General features: G+C 57.5%; 2 protein-coding genes across 8 annotated transcripts in view; one reads left to right on the top strand and one right to left on the bottom strand.

Annotated features, from left to right (window-relative positions):
- The first annotated feature begins 2,697 nt into the window (after window positions 1-2,697).
- UBALD2 (UBA like domain containing 2) lies at window positions 2,698-8,332 on the top strand. 2 transcript variants are annotated; one of them, XM_070559966.1, is made up of 3 exons: window positions 2,698-3,102; window positions 3,499-3,561; window positions 7,195-8,332. In XM_070559966.1, exons 1-3 carry the CDS (start codon window positions 2,983-2,985, stop codon window positions 7,510-7,512), a joined length of 501 nt encoding a protein of 166 aa, XP_070416067.1. In that variant the 5' UTR covers window positions 2,698-2,982; the 3' UTR covers window positions 7,513-8,332. The 2 variants fall into 2 exon arrangements, with proteins under 2 accessions (XP_070416067.1, XP_070416068.1); XM_070559967.1 differs by having other exon boundaries at window positions 7,192-8,332.
- Window positions 8,333-11,160: 2,828 nt separating this feature from the next.
- Window positions 11,161-23,395, bottom strand: part of QRICH2 (glutamine rich 2) — a 32,144-nt gene continuing 19,909 nt past the window's right edge. For 4 of the 6 annotated variants that reach the window (XM_070559942.1, XM_070559947.1, XM_070559944.1 and 1 more), the window contains 15 exons: window positions 22,887-22,972; window positions 22,269-22,366; window positions 21,638-21,752; window positions 18,544-18,798; window positions 17,592-17,714; window positions 17,406-17,480; window positions 17,051-17,215; window positions 16,808-16,929; window positions 16,094-16,159; window positions 15,713-15,814; window positions 14,692-14,895; window positions 14,224-14,371; window positions 13,766-13,853; window positions 12,895-13,023; window positions 11,161-11,381 (listed from right to left, as the gene is read on the bottom strand). In XM_070559942.1, the coding sequence (XP_070416043.1) occupies window positions 11,179-11,381; window positions 12,895-13,023; window positions 13,766-13,853; window positions 14,224-14,371; window positions 14,692-14,895; window positions 15,713-15,814; window positions 16,094-16,159; window positions 16,808-16,929; window positions 17,051-17,215; window positions 17,406-17,480; window positions 17,592-17,714; window positions 18,544-18,798; window positions 21,638-21,752; window positions 22,269-22,366; window positions 22,887-22,972 (1,979 nt within the window). In that variant the 3' untranslated portion in view covers window positions 11,161-11,178. The remainder of the gene's footprint in view (window positions 11,382-12,894; window positions 13,024-13,765; window positions 13,854-14,223; window positions 14,372-14,691; window positions 14,896-15,712; window positions 15,815-16,093; window positions 16,160-16,807; window positions 16,930-17,050; window positions 17,216-17,405; window positions 17,481-17,591; window positions 17,715-18,543; window positions 18,799-21,637; window positions 21,753-22,268; window positions 22,367-22,886; window positions 22,973-23,395) is intronic. The other 2 variants (XM_070559943.1, XM_070559946.1) reach the window with 2 other exon arrangements.

The following is a 23,395-nucleotide window of genomic DNA, read 5'->3' as shown; positions in this document are numbered from 1 at the left end:
TCGCTTGTGAAACGGGATTCAGGATTGTTGAGAGGACTGAAATGAGTTAATGGACATTAAACTCTTAGGACGGTGCCTGGCTCACAGGAAGTCCTTGGTAAATGGCAGCTGTTTGTTACGGTCCAGCTCGTGTTGCCGGTCTCCGCACCCATTCGGTGACTTGCATTCACAACATCCTTGTTATCTGGCCCTGAGGAGAGACCAGCTAAGATTGTGTCTCTTCTCAGTTGCTGCATGATGGCTTGTTCTGTAGCCTGGACCATTGATGTAATGAGGATTTTGTTCCTTCTGAGGCTACTACTTGTGTTTTATTTGTTGTTAATGGACATGTTTTTATTGCTCTGTTTTACCTGCTGCACACTGTCCTCTCAGATTAAAATAATAATGCCTTCAGTTAATAATACCTTGCACTTGGGGAGTGCTTTCATCCCAACAGCTCAAAGCCCTCTACAAACATGGCCTCATTCCTTCTCCCTGCGCTCCCAGGAGGGGGGCACGCCTACCTTTCTCAGCCTGAGAAGGGGAAGCACTACCCCCATTCATCTTCAACCAGGCTCACAGAAGCCCAAGTATTGATGAAGCGTTTCCACCTCTCATGACCGCAAATCACAGAGGCAGAACTCTGTTGCTCTCTCTCTCTCTGCCCAGGGTGACCTTATGCCTACAGAAGATAACCAGAACCCGAGTCCCTCTGGCTTGGGGGTCTTGTCCTGCATGCTTCTCCCAGGTGCCCACAGCTGTGCCCTGCAAATGGTAAAGATTAGAGAAACCTTTGGAATAAACTGCCTTGATATCCAGGAAAAAAAAGTTTGGCAATTTTAGTGTTCTGGGGACCCTCGTTTTCTTGAAAACTTCTTAATTAAGACCTAAGGGTTCTTGGGGCCGGCCCGGTGGCACAGCAGTTAAGTTCACGCATTCTGCCTCGGCAGCCCGGGGTTTGCCAGTTAGGATCCCAGGTGCGGACCTACAAACTCCTTGTTGAGCCATGCTGTGGCAGGCATCCCATATATAAAACGTAGAGGAAGATGGGCACGGACGTTGGCTCAGGGCCGGTCTTCCTCAGCCAAAAGAGGCGGATTGGTGGCAGATATTAGCTCAGGGCTAATCTTCCTCAAAAAAAAAAAAAAATTAACAAAAAGACCTAAGGGTTCTTACAGCCTGAAGTGCCTCTGCCCAGGTAGATCTTATCACTCACTGCCCTGGCATGTTTGACACCTGCATGTACTTGTGAAAACTGGAGCCCCACCATGACAGTACTTCCGTGTTCTGGGGCTGCTTGAGGCCTGAGCTCCCTGGCAATGTGAGCTGCGGGCTGCTCACTCTTGTTTTCACCTTGCAATTACTGGAAGGGCAGGGCTGCAAGCTCTACTTGAATCTCCAGCCACACTCCAGGTCTCAACCCATGCACACTTTGCGGCGGCCAAGTGCAATTACAGTGAGAGAAACGAGTCTCCACAGGCAAAAAGCTGACTCCTACTCCTTCAAAACAAACAAACAAACACCAACACCAGCTAAATGGGATAAACTCATTATAGTGCCCGAGACTGTTTTTCATCAGGACATTTGGGTGTAAGTTTTTCCTTATTTATATTCTATTTTTTATATGGTCAAGTTTTCTTAGATGATGAGTTAAATCCATTTTAGGCAAAGGCAAAATAGAACCATGGCTTACTTTCTTTCAGCCTCTTGTTCTGTAGACCCTTAACTAATGAAAATACACTCTGTGATTGGTATTTCAGATCCAAAACGTACTAAATTTTTCAGAAACAGAAATTCTAACAGTGAATCCCTAGCAATGTTTACCTTCCTCACGTCTCTGCCCATTCCTCAATCTGCTTAAAGCCTAGCTCTCTCCCCACCTCCACAATTCCCAAACACAGGCTTTGAAGGTCAAATCCTAATCCAGAAGGTGGAAGACCAGCGCATATAAGTAAACTTTGTTTTTAAATGGCTAAGGTTGAGGGCCAGTACCTACCTAGAAACCCTCTACCTTTTTTAAAAGGTAGTAGAAAATTAAAGCTTCACGTAGGTCCATTAATTTAAGAAAAAAAATTCTTGGTTTGAGATAGTGATGGAGAAAGTCTCATTTTTTTCCCTCTGCACTTACACTTAGTGTACCTTAACGTTGGTTTACATCTTCAGAGAGCAAAGGTTTTGGTCTAAAAACGTAGGAAAAGACTGCCTGGCCCGTGCGGTGGGCAGTGACTGGAAGGAGGCACGAAGGGCTATATTTCAATAAAAGGCTAAAAAAGGTAAACTGCTTGAAAGTTTTAAAAAAAATAAACAATTTTGAGACTCGAGCAGCTGCAAAGGCCGTCTGTTTTCTATTTTGATCGTTCTGTTTCTCGAGATGACCACATCTTTCAGAGGAAGTGAGTCAAAGCCACTCTGTCTTGCTTTTCCAGCTGAGCATGTTCAGTTTCAATGAAGTAATGAATGAACTTGGCCGCACCACCCCCAAACCTACAACAGCAAACAGACGGGCCTCGGCCAATCAGCAGGCACTCAGGGTTTTCAAGTTGAGTTCAAACAGGCCCACGGGAGGCCAATCAGCGCGCGCGGCTCCGCCCCGAACGCCCGACTCTGGCCAATCACGAGCCCGCACGAGCCAAAACACAGCGGCCGGCCAATGCCGGGCAGCCCCACGGCGCCGACCTCCGCCAATGGGCGCGGCCGGGCCAGAAGGGAAACAGTGCGGCTTGGAGGCCGCAGGATTCGAATCGAACGTCCGCACGGGAGCCGGGAGCCGGCCGAGCGGCGCGGGCCAATCAGCGGCGGCGGCTCCGGCCCCCGAACGTTGGGACAGCGGCCCCGCCCCGCGCTGTTGTTTGTGGTGTCGGCCTGCCGCGGGAGCCCGACCACAACACTCGCCGGCGGCTGGCGGGGCGGGCGCGTCCGGAGGCCGCGGGCGGCGGCGAGAGCGAGCCGAGGGCGGCCGGCCTCCCGCGGCCCCCGAGCCCGGGCTTGCGCGCCGGCCGAGCCATGTCGGTGAACATGGAGGAGCTGCGGCACCAGGTCATGATCAACCAGTTCGTGCTGGCCGCGGGCTGCGCGGCCGACCAGGCGAAGCAGCTGCTGCAGGCGGCCCACTGGCAGTTCGAGGTGCGTGCGGGCGGAGCGAGCGCGCCGGGCCGGCCCCGGGTCCCGGCCTGCGGCGGGGGCGCGGGCGGACGCCCAGCCGCGCGTGGTCGGGCTCGGGGTGGGGGCGGGGGCTCTATTTATATCGCCCCGTCCGGCGATCCAGGTCGCGCGGGGGGCGCGGGGCCGGGGCCCCAGGAGCCGGGGGCGGCGCAGGGGGCCCTGCCGCTCGCGCCCCCGCGCACGGCCCGGGGACGCCCCCTCGAGCGGCGGGGGCCGGCCGGCTCGGGTCGGGTCGGGTCCGGCGGCCGGATCGCGGCGCCGCGGATCCGCGGAGGAGCCGGCTCGGGGGTCGCGCCGGCCGGTGGGCATCCTGCTCCGGCCCCGTTAACCGCCGCCTCGCCGCTTGTTTGTCCGCAGACCGCCCTGAGCACGTTTTTCCAAGAAACCAACATTCCCAACAGCCACCACCACCACCAGATGGTAAGTATGGCCGGCACCCGCGGGAGGGCGGGCAGGCGGGAGGGGGCCTCGCCCCGGCCCACGACCCCCGGGCGCCGAGGGCGCGGGCCGGGGGCCGCTGTCAGCCGCCGGCGGTGACAGCCATGTTGCCGGGGAGCGCGGCGCCGCGATGTAAACAAAGAGCCAAAATGTCTTCCAGGAAAGAGCGGCTCCCGGGGCCGGCTGGCTCGCCCAACTTTGTGGTCCGGCCTCCCTGGCCGCTGTGTCTCGACCGAAGGCCCGGTGTCCGGCGCTCTGCCCCGGGTAGGGGGTGGGAGGGAGGGCAGGATGGCCAGAAGTTAGCCGGCTGGCAGGGGCTGGGGAGGGGGCTTCGGTGATAACTAGACGGGGAGTGAACTGGAAGCCCGAGTGAAGGGCCCTGAGGGGGCAGGGACCTGGGGTGTCTGTTTATGGGGAGCCCCCTCTTGCTGTTGGAGTGGCAGCCCCCCATCCAAACAACCCAGCGCTACGGGGAACAGGAAAGGGATAAAGCCACGCTGGCTCAGGGAGTTGGGCTCTACCCGGCGAGGTACCTTCACTCTTTCCTGTTGGTGGAAAAAGGACATGCCCTGAGCATGCAGGACAAACAGATTTTGACATGGTATGGCCAAGAGTTTGCATTTCATCTCGGTATGTGAAGATATGTAAAGCACAGGAACCAGAAGTGGTTCAGGTCTGGAGTGGCTTTCTTCTCTTTTCCAAGCTGGCCCCCAGGCCTGAGCCTTTGCCCTCCTGGCCATGGAGTATCCTGCTTTCCATGGGCACAGGACATCCCTTTGACTTTAGAGGCTTGAACACCTCCTCTAGTTACCTATTAGCCCTGCTTGGGGAGGAGGGGTGGGGCTCCGAGATAGTGATTGTAAAACATTATTCCCCAGGAGAGCTGTTGTGGCTTCTGGAGTGCATTTTTGGCATTTTTAACACTTGGTGTCCTTGTCCGTGGCTCCTTTCTCAGAGCTGCCGCCCTGCTCAGAGGAGCTGCAAATGGTTCCTCTGCTGTGCCTCGTCCTTGGTGCCGTTTTCATCTAGGACAAGGAGAGAGGGGTCTGTCTTGACATTTTTTAACCAGCTTTTCTCTTGGAATGGCTCATGCTGTATATAACTCAAAAAATGAAAGTGCTGGAATATGATGGGAGAATTGTGCTCGCTGCAGGGCTGTGGCACTTGAGGCCGGGCTCTTCGTAAACCCAGGAGGGGCTGTCTCCAGGAGACCTGCACCTGACTGCGGGAAAGCTCTGACTCCCACCTTGCATGGGAGCCTGGGAGCGCCCTGCTTCCATCTCCTCTCAAAAGGGCCTTGAGGTTTGTTCCACCAACTATGGCCATTCCAAAAGGCCCAGGCTTCCAGCACAGCCATTCTGTGGTGTCTGAACAGGGAGGCTTGCCTGGGAGAGTTGGGACTGGTGGTCCCCTCAGGCTCTTTTGCACCTTCTTGGCAATCCCAAGAGATTGTCATCCTTTTGCAGGTTCCCTGAAGGCAGGTGGCAGGTTTTGTAGCAGACATTATAATCAGTGTATCTGTCAGTGTATCAAGTATTGAGTACTTAATCAGCACCGTGTAGAGTGCCATCCCTGCCCTCAAGGAACTGGTAATTTTTTAGAGACAATAAATAAAAGGAAAAAGTTAAATAAAAACACCAGAGACCAGTAATGGCATAATAGCAATACCAGAAGTGACCCAGGGCATAAGTAATTGATAAATGGTTGTCCCGTAGACCGTTCACACAGTTGGAGGCATCTTCCCAGATCAGGGGGTCCCTGGGTTGCATTGGGAGGGGCCAAGAAGAGAAGAAAGGCACTGTAGACTGGAAGCAGTGGGACATCAGTGGGGTGCAGTGGGTACACTTGGGAGCTGGAAAGCTCCATCCGTGCTTGCTATAGGCCCAGAGCTGAAGGGGCCTTTACAGCATCTGGTCCAAGCCCCTCATTTTACGGAAGTAGAGAGACGATCCAGAGAAGTTGAGGAACTTGGGGGAGCTCACACAGGCACGCGGGCACAGGCCTGTTCCTGATCCAGGCCATTCTCTGGAGTAGGGTGGCTGTTTCTGGAGACAGGCTGCGCTGGCTTGGTGAACTGGGGAAGTTGGTCACGATGCTGTGATGCAATTGGCCTCTACCCCCCCATTCATTGTTTCCTGCTGCCGAGAAGTCAGCCCTGGGGTGGGGGGCGGGGGATAGTGAAGGGAGGAGGGAAATGGCCTGGGTGGGGCCAGGCCTGCCCTGAGTCCTGCAGGACAATGGTTGGAGCTCCCTAGCTGCTGATATGGGGCAGGCCCAGTTAACAGGGTGAGGTATTGCCCCCTCCCGTGGCCTTACCACATTTCTAGCTCGACTTTAACTTCAGAGCTGTGAAAGTTCCCTCTCTGCAAGGTGAAGAGCCCTAGAATCTCTCTCCCCCACCCCTGTGCCTGTGGGAGGGGCCGGTGTTGCTAAAATTAGGAGAAATTCAAAGGACTCCCGTAGCTTCCTGGGAAAGGGAGAAGCTGCTGTGAGGGCAGAACAGGCTTGGTGTAGGCCTCATTCTCTGCTGCCTCTTCCCCGAGGCCCTGTGAGCTACTCCAGGATGTCACCCCTCTCCCCCATGCTGCAGGGGTGGGGAGGGACAGCAGGCTCTGGTGCTCACACGGAGAGGGCCGCTTCCAGCACCCCACCAACTCTCTCCGTCCTGGCCGGGGTGCCTGCTCGGAAAGGGCCAGGGATAGAGAGGAGTTTGGGAGCCCCCCTCCCCCGGTAGTGGCAGAAGACAACAGATGTTGGGATGTTTGTAACTGCCCCTAGGAAGAGGCCTGAGAGAGGCTGGACATTCTGCCAGCCCCTGGCCAAGGACAGCATGAGGGGACATGCAAAGGACACAGGAAACCGAAGTTGCACTTGACTCTAAGTGCAGACGAATGGGGGCTGGGTAGAGGTTAAGAGCTTAGGCCTTTGGACCTGGGAGCCTGGGAATTCTAACGTCTCCACTTGTACCCTGGACTGGGTGTGAGCTCTGGGCCTCAGTTTCCTCATCTGTCGTATAGAAAATAATCGAAATGACCTAGCATCATCGTGAGAAGTAAAACCGTGGAGGTGAAGACTCTAAGGCCTGCTGGCCGGTCCTGTTGCCGTGGAATGCACCCAAATACCGAGAGAATGTAGCTTTTCCAAGGTTGACGTAGGAGGGACACCCTGGCTCTGGCCACCTTCCCTTGACCAGCAGCCTCAGAACATCTGAGGGCGGCTCACTGAGGGAGCCAGCTGGTTTCTTTGCAGAGTGAGGCGCTAAGCAGTGGTGTCCTGGGCTGCTCCCTCTCCTTGCTTTAATCTGACACCCTAGCTTCTGGTCACAATTAACCATTTACTTCAGACACTCCTCAGGGTGTCATTCCCAAGCATCATGAAACACTCTTTGGTTTTGATAAAATTGTTGGGTTTTGTCCTTTTTTTTGTTTCTGTTGGCTCAGGGCGAGATGGGGAGGGGTGCTTTTGTCCTGTTGATGCTGCTCGTGGACTACAAAATGGGAGTAAAGGAGGGGCCAGCTTGGGTGAGCCCCGAAGGCTCCAAGGGGCCGTGGACCCAGGCTCAGAACAGGGGCCCGTGTGGGCAACGCTCCCGACACCTGTGTTCTCTCCCAGCAGATGTGCACTCCCAGCAACACACCTGCCACGCCGCCCAACTTCCCCGATGCACTGGCCATGTTCTCCAAGCTTCGCGCCTCTGAGGGCCTGCAGAGCGGCAACAGCCCCATGACAGCCGTGGCTTGCTCCCCCCCTGCAAACTTCAGCCCCTTCTGGGCCTCATCCCCGCCCAGCCACCAGGCCGCCTGGATCCCACCCTCCTCCCCCACGGCCCACAGCTTCCACCACCTCCACCACCCACAGCCCACGTGGCCCCCCGGAGCACAGCAGGGGGGCACCCAGCAGAAAGCCATGGCTGCAATGGATGGCCAGAGATGAGACTGGATGCCGCCGGGCACTGGGCTGGAGCTGGGGGCAGTCCAGGGTCGTGGGGACACAGGAGGGCTGGGGTGGGGGGAGCTGGGGTGGGTGGGGGTTTCCTGAACATCGCACTGGAAGATTTTATAAAAGCATTTTTGCGGGGGGGTGGGACAGTAAACTTCCTGAGCCACTTGGGTCCTTCAGGAGTTTCTCTTCAGGCAAGTTTTCTCTTTTTAATATATAACTATAATATATATGAATATATAAATATAACTAATGTATGTGAGAATGGGGCTGGCTGCCCAGGGTGTTGGGGTCTGTGGGGAAGGGCCAGCACCTCTTCCTCCGCCCAGTCCCAGGGCAGGTGCGTGGAAGCCAGGTGGCTGATCTTGCAGTCACCAGGTGTCTGCTAGCTGCCTCCTTTCAAAGGTCACACCTTCTGGAGAAGACCACCACCGATCCACTCGGCAGGAGGCTCTCCCAGAGGTGCCCGGCGGCTGAAGGTGTGGGGGGCCTCTTTGCTATCATGAGGGCCTCCCCACCCCCAGTTACTGGCTGGTTCCTCAGTGGCTCTGCAGCTCTTGTCGCCTCTCCTGGTATCACCCTGTCTCCAGCTGAGCGTGCAGGGCTTGTGTGGAGCTAAAGAGCTGGCTTGGGTCAAAGGCCCAGGCTCTGGCTGGCCGGGGGCTTGACTCTCTACAGCCACCCTGCCTCCTGCTGTGTCCGCCCCCAGCAGGCGACAGAGTGGGGAGCTTGCCTTTGGATTTAGTTCCCGAATCAATCATCTCACCAGGGTGAACTTTTAATTTAAAAACTTAAAAGAGACTTTTCTAACTTCCCTGGTTTGCAGTGCCTTTATTTACCTTGGGGGGGAAGAGCGCTCTCCTTGGGAAGGGGGTGGGGCTCTCAGCCTGCTGCGGTTGGGAGGCGGGCTCCATTGCCACGAGTCTGGTCTGGATGTTCTGACAAGGGCGTCCAGACCAGAGGGTTGGTAGGACAGGCTGGATCCAGTTGGGTATAGGGACAGGGAGGACTGGCCCTGACTCCTCTCCCCTTCGTGGCCCTCGCTGGGTAGCCCACCACCAGCCATCCCTCGGTGCGCGGCCCTGGTGCCATGGTCTTCGTCTGCAGTGAGGGGAGCTGTCCTCCACCTGGCGGCCTGATGGCAGCCCCACCCTTTGGCCTGGCGGCCTCCCAGGCTTCTTCCAGCTGGGCCCATCTCCATCCCTGCCCTCGGCCTCCTTTCGGTGTGCATGTTGTGTGGCCATGCCCTAAAGGTCAACCAAGGCTGTCGGAGCCACAGAGACAGGGTGGGTCCCCAAAGGGACTGGCTGGCTTTCCCTTCCCACTTTCCCCACAGCCTCCAGGCATTAAAACAGAAGCAGTGTTGGCAATTCCTGGCCCAGCAGCCCTTGCTCAGCTTCTCCAGTGCAGGGGGCAGGTGGCCGAGGAGGAGGCTGTGGGCCCAGCTATAGGAGTGGGTGGCTGGCCCAGGGCTGGGACTCCTCCGTGAGCCCCATGCTTGGGGGAAGGATGCCACCTTGAGCCCCTGGCCCCCAGTACCCCTTCAACATGTGTGTGGGGGCTTCTCTCCCTCTCCCTCTGTCCTCTCTTGGCAGCTGGGCACTGCAGTGGACACTGCTGTCAATCTGGCTGGAGAGTCTGGAGGTTCAGGGCCGAAGTGAAGTGACACTTGAGAAGGGCCCTGCCTAACGAGCCAGCCCACCCTGCTGGGCCTGCACATGTCTTGTCCAGCTTGCCTGTGGGGCAGCCCCTGCGGGAGTAGAGTGGAACGGTGGACACAGCTGCCCTCAGTCCCTCTACATGTGATCATGTCCTTTGAGGCTGGGTTTGTCCTTTCAGTTTTGTTTCCTGGTTGGAAACCCCTGAGGCTCCTCCCACCCTCACCCCCTCCCCTGCCCACCTGTGCTTTCCCAGGCTGGAAGGGGAAGCCCCCTGCGGGCACGTGGGCGCTTAGTGCTGGGACTTGGGCGGGGTCCACGCTGGGGCTGGGCACAGCCTGGTGAGGGTGGGCAGCCGGGCCCAGGTGCGGGGATGGGGTTGGCCTGGCTGCTTGGGAAATGTTGCTCCCTGTCCTGTGGGTGTGGGGAGGTCTGGGTATGGAGGGCTGCTCTGTTCCTACTGCCACCCCGCCCTGCCGAGCTGGTGAGTTTGGGTTCTAGGCCAGGGACACTGAGCCAGCAACCTTCTGACATTTCTCAGCGAGAAGGCCAGAGAAACAGAAGCCTGAGCAGGAGCGGAGGAGGGGCTGGTTCTGCCTCCTGCTTGCAGAGAAAAGGGCACCTGGTGTGAGGGGTGCCCGCCGGACCCCAGGGTTCCGGCTGCTCCCCTCCTCCCTCTGGCCAGGGCATTACGTCGTTACAGAGATGAATGGGATCTCAGCAGATGGGGAAAGAAGGGGGAAGCCCCCTCCCGTAGGGAGCACCTGCCCCACCCCCATGACACCCCCAGCCAACCCTGCCCTCTTTGCCCACACGAGGTGGGATGGGAGAAACCCTTTCTGGACTGTTTCCTGCCACACTTTCCCTTCCTGTGTGACTCTGTCACCCCCTCACCTCACACCCTGAAGTGAACCTCTTGCCCCAGACATCCCTTTCCCAAGTCAGAGGGGGAGATGGGGCCTGGAGGTGGGGGGAGCCCCACCTTTGAGGAGGGACTAATGAGAACAGACCTGAAGGCAGAGAACTGCTTTGATGACTAGAGGGCTCAGGGTTGGGGGCAGCTCTCTCTTGTCCCCAAGGCTTCAATTGGGGATGGGGACTCGTCCCTTACAGTTGCGGTGCCCCACTGAGCTCAGCCCACCCATGCTCCTCTGTCCCCCCCAGCCTGCCAAGACCTTGAGCACAAAGGCTTGGGGGACAGCAGGGAGCCCTCTTGCCCGTTTGGGGTGAGCAAAGCTAAGCCAGTGGTGCTGAGTGGGCTGAGCCAGGCCGCAGGCTGCTGGGCAAAGCCTCTTCCACACATGACACCCTCTGCTCTCTTCTCTTGGGGAGCGGGGAGAAACTGAGAAACTGGTAGCCCCGAGGTCTGAGCCCCTCCTGCCTCTGCAGCAGCCATTCAAGGGTAAGCCACAGAAGACAGGAAACAGGACCTTCCCAGGAGGCTGGTGGCACTGCTCCCCCGGGACGCCATGCCAGGATCCAGGCACTGCCCGAGCCAGCAGTGGGAAAGCAGCTGGCAGCTGCCACGCTCCTCTTTGCTCCAAGGTACAGCTCACGCACCGATACCACGTGTCCCAAACCTCTCCAGAGTGCCCCAGTCGGTGAGGCCACCCTCTAGGCTGGCCTCCCCAGGCGAGAAGGCAGGCTGGCGCCAAGGAAGGCAGCAGCACCCGGGTCTAGCTGAGGTCAGGGGAGAGCTGGTAGGTGTAAGCACAGGCCCAACAGTGCCTGGAGCCTGGGTCTGACCTGTGCCGCCCCCACCCCACTCTGGGTGAGATGCTCAGCTCTCCTGAAGCCCCAGCACTCTTACCAGCTTAATCCGTTTGGGGGGCTGTGGTCTAATTCTCAGGCTACAAGCCAGACCCGCTCTCCTAGAGGTCTGCCACCCGGCCCTGGGGACGTCTGGAGGAGACCGGCCTGCAGCAGGCCCCTCCCTCTCACTCCATCTTCCCCAGTCAGGACCAGAGAGCCTCGCTGCCCAAGCTTCTTCCTAAATATTTATTTATTGCTCTGCTCTGTGAGCAGAGGTGGACCGTGGCCCCCGGGTGGGCTCCTCGAGCCCCTCCCCAGGAGGCACATCCATGGGTATCTCCATCCCTGCCGGTACGTTTGCCATCTCGCTGGGGCTGGGTGGGTGGGCCATATTCGGCTGGGAGAGGCGTCCCTCGGAGGAGACGGGTCTGTCTTTCCATTGACGAGAAGGAGCTGTGGGGCAGCAGGGACCGGGATCACTCTGTCTCCCTCCCCACGCCCACTAGCAGCTCCCCCAGCTTGCCCAAAGCCCAGGGAAGTGGGGGCAGCTCCACTAGCCAGGCTGAGCCGCAGCCAGATGCCAGAGAGGGGCCGGCTCCAAGGCTGGGGTGTGCAGGGCAAGCCCTCACACACGCTCCTAAGCAAAGCTCCTTTGAGTTAAAAATAAACAAGCCCTCTGTCAGGGCCAAGAGCCTGCCTCTTTGGTAATGTTCCCTCTGTTAATACAGGGACTATTTAGGCAATATTCACACAAATAGGTGCGGGAATTTTTCCTAAGACTACTCTCCCTCTCTCTCCCGCTCTCATAACATTTTAAGTGCCCTTGGAGTAGACAGTGATGTGCCAAGGAGAAGGAAGCTAAGTACCCCCAAGAAAATAATTCTGGGAGCCAGGGTCACAGATTGGCTCTGGGGCCAGACAACTTGCGTTTGAATTCCAGCTTTGCTGCTTCCTAGCTGTGTGACCTTGGGCAAGTACCTTAACCTCTCTGTGCCTCAGTTTTCTCAGCTGTAAGTGAGGCTAACAATGGTCCCTACCTCTTAATGTTGGTGTGAGGATTAAAATTGGTTCATATGTGTAAAGCTTCTCAACAGGGTCTAGCCAGTGAGGAGCCCTCAATAAAGGCGAGGTGCCATGATGGCCACTATCACTCACTCTGTTTCTATTTCCTCCAGGCACTCACTGAACGTGGAACTGGAAGGGATAGTAAAGGGCATCTAGTAGGGCTTGGGCTCTTAACCGGGGGCCGTGGGGTCCTCGGACCTCCTGCAAGTGTCTGCAAAGTGTTGTGGGTACAGAACTTTTTATAGGAAGCACCTTTCATTTGATCCTCCTGGGGGGCCCTGACTCTGGCGGCACTAACCCTGCTCCCCTATTCTGACAGAAGAGGAAACAGGTCTGCAGAGCAGGCAGACTTGCTCGGAGTCACTTGAAAGTGATCTGGCCTCCTGGCTCCAGACCAGAGTCCCTCTCTGGCCCCCACGTGTGGCCAAACTCTAACGGGCCCTTAGCCCCTTGACTTTTCAGGCAGGATTTAAGCCCTCAGAGGAGAGCAGAGACTCTAGGGACCCTCCAGGCCTGGAGGTGAGGATGCAGGGTTAGGCTGAGGGGCTCTAGAGGTCGTGTCCGGCCCTGTGCCCAGCAGCTGCCATGAGAGCCCGTGCGTACTGACTCCGGGAGAGTCAGGCCCGGATCTGGCGAAGGACTGGGGCTGGAGCCAGAGCTTGGGCTGCCACCCTGCCCCCATTTCCTCTTCGGAGAGATGGGGACAGTAGTGCCTACCCCACAGACCCGGCACAGCAAGGACTCATGAAGGGCGGATTTTCTCTCTTCCCCCTCCCTTCCCTCGGCCCCCAGGCCCTTTCCTCTCTCCAGGGAAATAAAGGCGTGTACCAGCTGTGGTTGGGAAGGGGCTGGGGCAGTGCCCAGGCCGCCCAGAGGGATGCTCCAACCAGAGGGACGCTACCTGAGTTGTTGCCCGCCAGCATCTGAGCGCTCTGAGGCCGCGAGGGCAGCTGGCCATTGTCACCAAGGGACTGCTGCCGGTGCACGTGGGGCCGGGGCTGCTTGGCCTTCTGCTTTGTGACCCCTGAGGCTGACAGGGCACAGTGAGGGAGGGCTCAGTTCTGAGACACTGAGCGAGAGCTCCATGGGGACACATGGGGATGGGGAGAAGGCCGCAGGGCTGCTGGCCACAGCCAGCTGGGGTCCTTCTCAGGCTGAATTCGTGGATGTGCCCCTTAGACTTCATTCATTCATGTCTGTCCGACAACCCACCCACCCACTCAGATTCCTCTGACGACCTACACACATCGGCCCTGTGCCACGTGCTGGCTGAGTTCTGACCCAGGTTTACACTTTGGGAGGGAAGGCAGCTGGAGAGGTGCGTACAGGGCGGTGACGCGGTGGGAAGTGACAGGCAGCACACTGCAGGAATGGCTAACTGACAGTGGGCCTTCCAGGGAATGAGGGATTCACTGAGCGGTGGGGGCTCAGGAGAGGGCATTCTGAGTTTTGAAAGTGTAGGAGTTGGCTGTGGTGATGCTAGGAACAGAGGCTGAGGCAGGAAAGCCAGCAGAAGCCGCATGCGGGGGAAGGTTGGCAAGAGACGCGGCCAGGACATCCTGGCTAATCGGCTGAGACTGGACGGCTGTCCTGCCTGCAAACATTGACCTGGGGCTTTTGGAGACCTGAATGTGTGGAGTCAGGGAGGGGAGAAGGGGAAGGCAGCCAGGGGCTGATGGTCCCAAGAAGTGCCTAACTTTCTGGGAGCTGGATGGAGCCTGTGGGACCCAAGCAAGGAGCCTGAGGAGCCTCTAGGGTGCTTGGACACTCACTGTCTTTGCTCAGGATGCTCGGTAGCCTGGTATCCATCCGTCCCTTGTAAATATGTCCATCCAGGCCCAAGATATCCACCTCTTTATGCTGTGGAGGTGGGCCAGTATCCATCACCATGTGGCGCTCAGAGCTTGCCCTCCACTCCTGCCTCCATGAGGGCCCGGGGCACAGAGTGCCATCCTCTCCTGACTCCCAATACCAAATGATGCTCAGAACCCTCCCAGGAGCAGCGGGGTGAAGGGAGGGCTGGAGGTGGGAGGGCCAGGAGGGTGGGTGGCCAGGATAGCATTCTTCCTCTGGGCAAAGGATAAGAACCTGAGGCTTTAACTAGGTCTAAGAAACCACCTCAAGGCAGAGGGCCAGATGAGGTGGCTTCTGGTGTTTTTTCCAGAATGACTTGAGACTCTGGGGTCATCTCAGGGCCCTCTCCCCTGTCCCCCCAGGCAGCGCCCCCAACCTTCATGGCAATCTGGATCTCGTCGGTGGGGTACAGGCCCTGGGCCAGGTGCTGCAGGCGGTTTCGGCGGTAGGGGTAGGTGCGGGTGTGGCTGCCCCCGCAGCGCCGAGGCACCGTTGAGTAGGTGTAATCGGCCGGATCGTGTACCCTGTGATGAAGACAGCGGAGTTACTGGGAGCAGTGACCTGGGACCCACCTGTGGTGGGGGCCGGCCAGAGGCAGCTCTTTTCAGGGGTCGCTGTGAGCCAGGAGCAAGGGAGGCCGAGGGACGGGCAGGTGAGTAGGCGGAGCAACCTTGCGCGGGGCATCCTGAGACCACTCTCTCTCACACTCACTCACGTATATACGTTCACATTGACACACGCACTCCCCCTGTCAGGGCTTTCCCCAGCATGCGGTGAGGCCTTCGCAGGGCCGTGGGGGGCAGAGCCGAGCCCCATGGCCAGGGCCCGGTCTGTGCCGTCCTACCGTTTGTAGCAGGGGGACCTGAGGCACTGGGCCTGCAGCAGCTCGCGGATCATCTGGCTGCTGGCCTTGACCGAGCCTCCAAAGTGGATCTGCACCTTCTCGATGTCCATCAGCATCTTGGAGTGCATGGTGCGCAGGCGCCCCACACTCCGCTCCATCTGCGCCAGGTCGCTCCGAGGGAAGGGAGCGCTGCCCAGCTTCAGGCTGCGGGCGCGGGCAGAGGCGGGGTGAGGGGTGAGGCAGCCGCACCGCCCGCCCGAGCCCTAGCTCAGACGAAACCCCGGCCCACTCCACCCCTTTATCTACCCCCCTTTAAGCAGGACCCTGTGTGGGCAGGAGCCCTTTCCACAGTACCCCAGGGCCCATGGCCAGACTCGCCGGGGAAGGTTTCCTGAGACGGGAAAGAAGCGCGGGAGAGCCAGATGGAGAGAAGCCGAGCGCCTCTAGCTACCGCTGGGGGCGCCAGGGCTGAAGTCGGCCTGGCCTCTCCCTGGCCCCGCACACCTAGCCCCGCACACCTGGAACCACTAGGCCTCCAGAGAGCACTTTGAAAACCATCCTTTCCGCTGAAGCCCCATCCTTAGGAGGTGGAAAGGCTGCAGGGAGGAGGGCAGGAGCCGAGGGAGTGTGAAACATGCCCCCCCCCCCCCCACCGCCTTTATCCCCCCACATTCACTGAGCCAAGCCTCTCGCTGAGTGATGTCAGACCCCTCCCTTCCTCCCAGCCGGGGTTCCTGAGAGCGCGGAAGCATCTGGGGGGTGTGAGGTGGTGAAGAGGGACCCTCAGAGGGAACCGGCACCCTTGGCAACGTCCCACCCCGCTCCCAACAGGGACCCAGAGGCAGGTGATTCCTAGGGCTTCACTCTTCCTGCTCCGACGCTCATGCCCTGGGAAGGGCTGGGGCTACTCAGAAATCGCTCTAGTGCCCTGCCTGTCCCACCGGGAGGAGGAGCCCTCCCCACGCCCTCCAGTCTGCCGCTGCCTCCCCTGCAAAGCCGTGCGGGACTCCGCTGTCCGTACTTGCGGCTCTGCTGCCGGACCTGCTCCAGTTCAAAGACAGTGTAGGGGCGGATGGAACGGTGCCCGGGCAGGCCTGGGCACACAGGAGTCACAGGGATGATTCTGGGCAGAGGGAAGGGGAGGGTCAGAGTGTGAGGAATCCCGCCATGCAGATCCACCGCCCACTCCCCACATTCCACCTGCCTGAGGAGACTTCCCACCCAGGGCTGCAGGGAGAGCCCAAGGGTAGGAAGCAGTCCAGGTGTACAGGAATGGACCCATAGATGGGCGAGAAGGAAAGGACGAGAGTTGGAGGCAGGTAGGGAATGGAAGAGACACAGCCCTGCCGTGCCCACCCCCACTACGGCCACCAGCTGGGGTCGGCCTGGTGTGGGTACTCACTGCCCAGTCACAGGTGTCTCCAAGGGACGGTCACATGAGAGGCAGTGGAAATGTGCCAAGAGCTGCCTGTGAGGAATGGGATACACACGGAGGGTAAGTGCCCTGCCCACTGGGCCCAGGATGGGAGAGGTGGAGAACTCAGGAGGTCTTGGCCCGCTGCAGGCCAGGCAGGCTCCAAGCTCAGCTCACTAGGGTGGCAGGCCCCAGACCTCCGGAGGCAGAACCGGCCCTGCTCCCCAGGAGCACACCAGCTTCTAGACATGCCCGTTCCTGCACTCATCCAGCACCCACCTATCCTAACCCAAAGCCAGCAGGGTTCCAAAGGGCCCCTGAGGGGTGCCCTGTGTAAAGCTCGGGGGCCCTCTGGTGGCCAATAATGGAAATCCCAGGATTCTGCCCTGCCGCAGGCCAGGTCCCCACGTAGCCCCTCTCCCTGTCCCAATGGCTGAGCACGTAGCACACCCATGCCTGGAGAGCCTTACACTCCCTCCCCTCCCTTTCTCCGCTGTGATATGAACTGGCCTGAGCTAGAAGAGCTTTTCAAGCTCTAAAATTCTGTCACTCCAACTGTGGGACAGGCCTGGGCAGGATCAGCCGTTCCCCGGGAGCACGCTGTGTGCTGGCAGGAGCTGTTCATCTGGGGAGCCCCAAGTCCCCGACCTGCCCTCCCCCTGCAGAGCATGCCAACCTCCCCCGCTGTCTTTTGGGCCCCACCTCCGCATGGCGGCTGCCTCATCTGCCTGGTAGAGTGGGGAGCGCTCTTTGAGCTGCTGTCGCAAGGATTTCCACCGATCCTCCAGCAACTGCTTCACTGGATCCAGCTCCAGGCGGTCCAGCTGTGGGTGAGGGTGGCGGAAGTCAGCTGAGCTCTGACTAAGCAGGTGAGGGTCCCTGCAGCACCCAGGGAAGGTGGCATTGTCCCAATCCAGGGGGCCTTGGAGCTCCTTCTGCCCCCACCTTGGTGTCCATCTCTAGCAGGAGCTTGTCCAGCATCTTCTGCCAGTCCTGCTCCTGCCCACTCATCTTAGCCACCAGCTCCTGCATCATGTGGTTCAGCTGCTCTGTGGTGGCGTCAAACTGGACACGGCTCACTTTGGCTGCCAGGGCACTCTTGTCGGCTTTCTGCCCGGAGAGAGAGGAGGGGGCCTTCCAGATGGGAGAGGGACAGAGAGGGGCCCCACTCCCCTGAGGTGTGAACCCCTGTCACTGAGCCCATATTCCCCCCATGGGCTCCCCTCCACTCCTGGCCTTTTGAAGAATGCCCAGTGAGACCTCCTGGGACACAGGTGGTTCCTCTGGGCCCGGCCCTTACTGTGCCAATCTCCATCTCCAGGTTTTCCCTGTTAGCCTTTTCCTTCTCGAGTTTCTCTAGACCCTGGTACAACACCTGGGAGCCGGGGGAGCAGAGAATAAGGAGCAAGGAACTGAAGGGCTGGGGTGGGCGGCGGGGGTGGGGGGCAGCCTCGCCTTCTCCCCCACCACCCTGCGGGCTGCTCACATCGATGTCCTTCTGCTTCTGCCGATGGTCCTCGATGAGGTTGCTGGTGGTGATGTTGAGCTTCTCGCAGTCGCCCTGCACCTGCAGGATGGCACGCTGGACATGGCCCAGCAGCTCTTCATCCTGCGGCAGGAGGGACAAAGGCAGGCTCCTGAGGCTGCTGGGGCACCCCCCAGCGGGACTGCTGCCTCTGAGAAGTTGGCCCTTCAAATATCACCCCACAGATAGGCCAACCTCAGACCCCATTCTGGCTCTCCTCAGTTGGCTCCACAACTTCCCGCCAACAGTGGGGAGACTCACTACCCTTTCCACGTGTCCACTCGAGGGACACAAGCTTCAGTCCCCCACCTCCCCAGGGGCTAGCCTTGAGGGACCATGGTTGGCCGGTGGGGGTGATCAGTAGAGGTCATCAGGCTCTGGAGTGGCGAGCTGCCCTGTGGCCCCTGAGAGATGGGGTGTGGCCTACAATCTCCTCACCTGCCTTTGACTGAATCTGAATTCCAGAGTCCAAGAGGCAGGACTCGGGGACTTGTGGCTCTCCCTGCCCCCACCAGCAAGCCTGCTCTTTGGAGGGGAATCGGGAAGGGGCATCCGGAAGACTGGTGTAGGGGGGTCAGTGAACCCTAAAGCTACACCAGTGTCCTTGAGGCACGTGAATGGCACTGCTCCACCCTTCAGCCAGCTGTGCAGTCCCACTCCATGGAGCCAGCTCTTCCCCATGGTCCCTTGTGCCCAAAGTTAGCTCTGCTGCTGCCTTTGCTGTGACCCTATGCAAGGACCAGGGACTTTTGTGGGACCACTAAAGGGCTCCACCACGGAAAACTGGCCCTTAGGTCCAAGCACTCTTTCGGTGGGGAGCTCTCTCAGCCCCTCGCCGCTCCGTGGGCCTCCGGGCTGTGGCTCCCCCTGTGGGGCACAGGCAGCTGCACCGGGGGGAAGCCAGCGGAATCACCTGGCTCTGGAGCTTGGTTTTCTTGGACGGCCGGGTGGTAGTCAGATTGTTGACCATGTCCTGGAGCTGCTCGTAGCGCCGCACCAGCGTGCTGACCTGATGGCTCAGGTCCAGGCTGCAGGCTGGGCAGGTGGCCTCAGGGTCAATCTGGCCCGGTGCCAAGGTTGTCAGGGTCTTGTGAGGCGCCATGCTCATGGACAGCAGCGTGGAAGACGAGGTCAGCATGCTCTCGATGATTGTCCTGAGCTTGTCTAACTGGGTGCAGGAGAGAAGGCAGGCGCAGAGCAGTGAGCGAGGCACGGCCATGTTCCACCCACGCTGTCACTGCTAGCAGCTGCTTCCTGCCCCTCGCCTGCCACGACCTGAGCAGTCGCCGCACCCTCCGTGCCCCGCAGAATGTGCGGCACGTGGGAGGCGCTCATCCACCTGTTAAATAGCAAACAGAGTTCTCAGGGAGTGTAGCACTAATGCTGAATGAAGCCCTTGCAGGAGGGAGCCTTCTGGACCTTTCTGCAGCCCGCCCAATGGCGCACTGCGAGAACATATCCCCTCCAGTCAGTCCTCGAGTGGTGATGTCCGTTAGTCAGTCTGCAGACACTGCTCCAGGGCCTGGGGATGTGACTCGTGCACACTCACGCACGCTCTGTCCCCATGCAGCACGTAAGCAACAATAAAAGAATGTAACAGGAGCTGCTGCCACTATGAGGCCTCTCGTGGTCTGGGCCAGACCAGCTCCTCCCAATGGCTCTCCTGCTCTTTTCTGTACCCCATGGTCCCAGTTTGTCACCAAAATGATTGGTCCTGGGTAGGCACCTGGTTCAAGGGCAACAGTCCCTAGACTGGCCAAAGCCCTGTGACGTGTCGCCTGGCTCAGAAAGGGGCTTGGCCAACCTAACCCCCTCTCTTAGAAGTGTGTGACTCTGCAGGGCCTGGGGCAGCCATTTGGACCATGTGTGAGAGGCAAGACAGCTGTTTGAGAGTAGACTGGAAGAGAGATGTGGGGGGTATTTCAGAGAGACAGATAAAGAAATGGACACAGAGGCACAGATACACACAAAAACAGACACAAAAAGACAGACAGGGAGTGGCCCGAACCAGACTGCCTCCTCGGCCTGGCTTTTTCCAGGCCCCTGTACATGTATGTACTCTCAACCCAGCTCCCTTCTGCCTGCTCTCACGAGACTGTGCTGCTTGTAACCAGGAGAGCTGACACGCTTCTGAAGAGGCCGAGAGAGCATGTCCAAGGGCCCCCGGGATAAAGAGGGCAGGTGAGTTCTCTCTAGAAGAGAGGAAGTCACCTCCCCAAATATGGGCATCTCAGTGGAGTCACGAATAAGTGGCAGCCCTCCGGGTAGACAAGGTTGAGAAGGACATTCCAGGAAGAGAAGCAGCAGGAGAAAGCAGCGGTGTGTGAAGAGAAAGGCAGGAGGCCGCGGTGGTGGGAGGGGAGTGTGGAAGGCGGTGCCCCGAAGAGGCTGCGACAGGAGGCCGGGTGTGCCCAGCAGGGAGCTGCTCCTCTCTGAAGTGTGGCCCTGGGGAAGCCCTGGCGGTTGCTAAGGTCAGACCTGAGCTTTGGAATGACAGGTGACTCTCACGCACTCTGCTGCTCCTCAAGCCCCACACGGGACAGTCAGATCTGGGGTCATGAAATGGTACACACCACTATTCTGGCAAACTTGGGAGCCAGCCCAGAATGGGGCCTCTAGCACAAAAGGGCTGTTGACATGAGCCCCCTGCACTCAGTGGCTTTTCCTATCTGTTTCTTCTACGAGCACTCAGAGGGCCACTCCTGGTCCAGACACTCCTTACTGAGAACATTCTGGGGTGACCAAGGAAAGCATTACTTAAGATTTAAAGGCGGGCACTTCTACTCACAAGGGAGTGGAAAGACAACCCGCAGAATGGGAGAAAATATTTGCAAATCATATATCAGCTAACCGTCTAGTATGCAGAATATTAAGGAACTCTTACAACTCAACAATAAAAAGACAAATAACCCAATTTTAAAGTGGACAAAGGATTTGAATAGACATCAAATTCCAAAGATATACAAATGGCCAATAATCACATGATAAAACGTTCAACATCATTAGTCATTAGGGAATGCAAACCAAAACTGTAATGAGATGCCACTTCACACCCATTAGGACGGCTATAATTAAAAAACAAAAAAGGAAAATAAGTGTTGGTAAGGATGTGGAGAAATCGAAACCCTTGTACATTACCAGTGGGGACGTAAAGGGTGCAGCCACTTGGAAAACAGTTTGGCAGACCCTCAAATGGTTAAACAGAGTTACCATGTGACCCAGCAATTCACTCAGAGGCATATAACCAAGAGAAATGGAAACATATGTCTACACGAAAACCAGTACATGAATGTGCATAACAGCATTATTCATATTATACAAAAGATAGAGACAACCCGAATGTCCTTCAACCAATGAATGGATAAATAAACTGTTGTCTAGCCACAAAATGGAACATCATTCAGCCATAACAAGGAATGAAGTGCATGCTACAATATGGATGAACCTTGAAAACATTGTGCTAAAGTGAAAGAAGCCAGATACGAAAGGCCACGTGTTGTATGATTCCACATACGTGAAATGTCCAGATTAGGTGAATCCTGAGAGACAGAAGGTAGATTGGCCGCTGCCAGAGGCTAGTGGGTTGGAGGGATGGGGAGTGACTGCTAATAGGTACAGGCTTCCTTTTCAGGGTGATGAAATGTTTTGGAATTAGATCATGGTCGTGGCTGCACAACTGTGTAAATGTACTAAGAACTACCTAGTTCTCTTTAAAAGGAGGAGTTTCATGATATGTGAATTATATAATTAAAAAAGATAGAGAAAAAGATTTCAAGGCTGCTAGACTGGCCTGAAAGGGGTGCCCTTCCCTGCTAGAGGGGACACACCTGACCGTGTACCTGCAGCCTCAGAGCTGGTTTTGGATCAGAAGGGGCTGAACCCTCGATAAGTCACCCCCTCCCCCACACACACAGAGGGGTGGCCGGAGGGCACGGCGGCCCTCACTGTCAACAGCCGACTCTGAGAAGGGCTCTGGTCCCTGCGGCTGACGAGCGTGGAATCCTCACCTGATTCTGCAGGTAAAGGGACGCTTCGGAGACTGAATTTTCCATGCTGACCTTGCCCTGCTCTTGGCTCTCCCTCAGCTCAGCCAGCTCCTTCTCGATGTCAGCCACGGTGACTCTGCGTGCACAAGAGATGGCCTGGCCCCACCGCCGGCCCAGGGGCCGGGGCCCACCAGCGTTGAACCCCAGCCATGAGGGATGAGGAGGATGCAGACCAGGCTCTTTCTCCCGCCTCCAGCAGGCTGTCTAGAGAGTCGAAGGCCTGGCCTGTCCCGGAGGTGGGTGTCCAGCATCCTGGCCTGGGAGGCTTCTAGCAGGTGAGAGCTAACACTGCAAAGTGACCTCTGAGGGGCTCTAGCAAGCGCTCTCCTCCAGCCTCCAGCTGGGGACAGAGTCTAAGAAACATTTTTTTTTTTTTTTTGGCTCTTCCAAGCCCTGGCACTGAGCTGTTTTAAGAACCTGGGAAACTTCTACCAGCAACTTGAACTAGATTTGGGCAACCTGAACAGCAGGCATGATCCAGGTGAAAGACAGTGGTCAGTTCAGAGCACAAGTGAACCAAAGCTGCCATCACCTTCTCGACTGAGAATAAGCGACGCCAGGACACAAGCTCCACGTGGCAAGGGCATTTTACCTGAGGATGCCCAGCTGCATGGTCAGCTGGCCAGTTTTCATGTCCTTTCCTATTTCTTGCTCCGCATCGCCCTCCACGACCTTTTGCATCTTGTCCAGCTACAAACCCAATGGAAGAGGGGGTGAGGCACGCTTGAATTGTCTGTTTTCCGAACATGCCTCTGCAGCCTGAGCAAGGCCCTCCCCTATTCCAGAATCCTAATCCAACCCTCTGACCAAAAACAAGATCCCTCCCTGACATCCATCCCTCCCATGGTATAGACAGACGGCAGGAAGAGAACGATGAAGACCCAGTAGCCTCTTGCCATGACCACTGGCCCCAGACAGTCCCACAGACTTGAGTCCAAGGCTGTCCCAGGGACAGTGGGTTTTACTGGAAACAGCTACAGGCCATAAAGGAGCAAAGGCCTCCTTATTGGCCCAGCTGAATCTTAACAGCTTTCAGAGTTGGGTTTTAGACCCAAGAATTGAACACCATGATACCTGAAGTACATTTTCTGTCTGACAAGATTGAAAAGATCCAGTGAGAGAAGAATGTAAGTGAAAGGACTGTGGAACATGACAACACAACTGAAGGAGGGCTGGCTCTCCAAGGCAAGGAGGCGGGTCTCTTCCTCACCTTTGCTTTTTCCTGCCGAATTTCTTTGGTCAAGGTCTTCAAAGTCTTCAGCTGCTCCTGCAGGTCAGGGGGTATGGTCTTTTTGACTATGGAAAATGGAGGCCTTCCAGTCAGAAGGGTTAGATTCCCCGTGGGCTCCCAATCCCCATTTCCAGCCCCCAGTGAAGCCGCCCCAGGGAGCAAGAGGACACAGCACTAATCCCGCTTTTCCTGGTGACTGGGGCAGAGGGGACGGGAAGAAGGGAGAGATGAATGTCCTTAGCCCATGAAAAAGCCACCTCATGTTTAATATCCCACACGGCTTTGGGACCACTGACCCACAATTTCTCCCTAAATCTAAACTCGCTCTTGTTCTCTGGGCCTAGAGTTGTGAATGGGCAAAGGTTAAGTTTAATTCTTCAACATTCTTTCTCCCGCCCACTGGCCAACTCTGTTGTTTTCCCTGCCCCAGCGTTTTTCCTGAGGCATCCAGAGAGTCTGACAAAGGCAGAAGAACCTGCCCCATTCCT

The sequence above is a fragment of the Equus przewalskii genome, chromosome 10 (genome assembly GCF_037783145.1).
Source record: "Equus przewalskii isolate Varuska chromosome 10, EquPr2, whole genome shotgun sequence".
Taxonomy (NCBI): domain Eukaryota; kingdom Metazoa; phylum Chordata; class Mammalia; order Perissodactyla; family Equidae; genus Equus; species Equus przewalskii.
The sequence above is the reverse complement of the archived record's forward strand: the minus strand, read 5'-3'. Positions and strand labels throughout refer to the sequence as shown.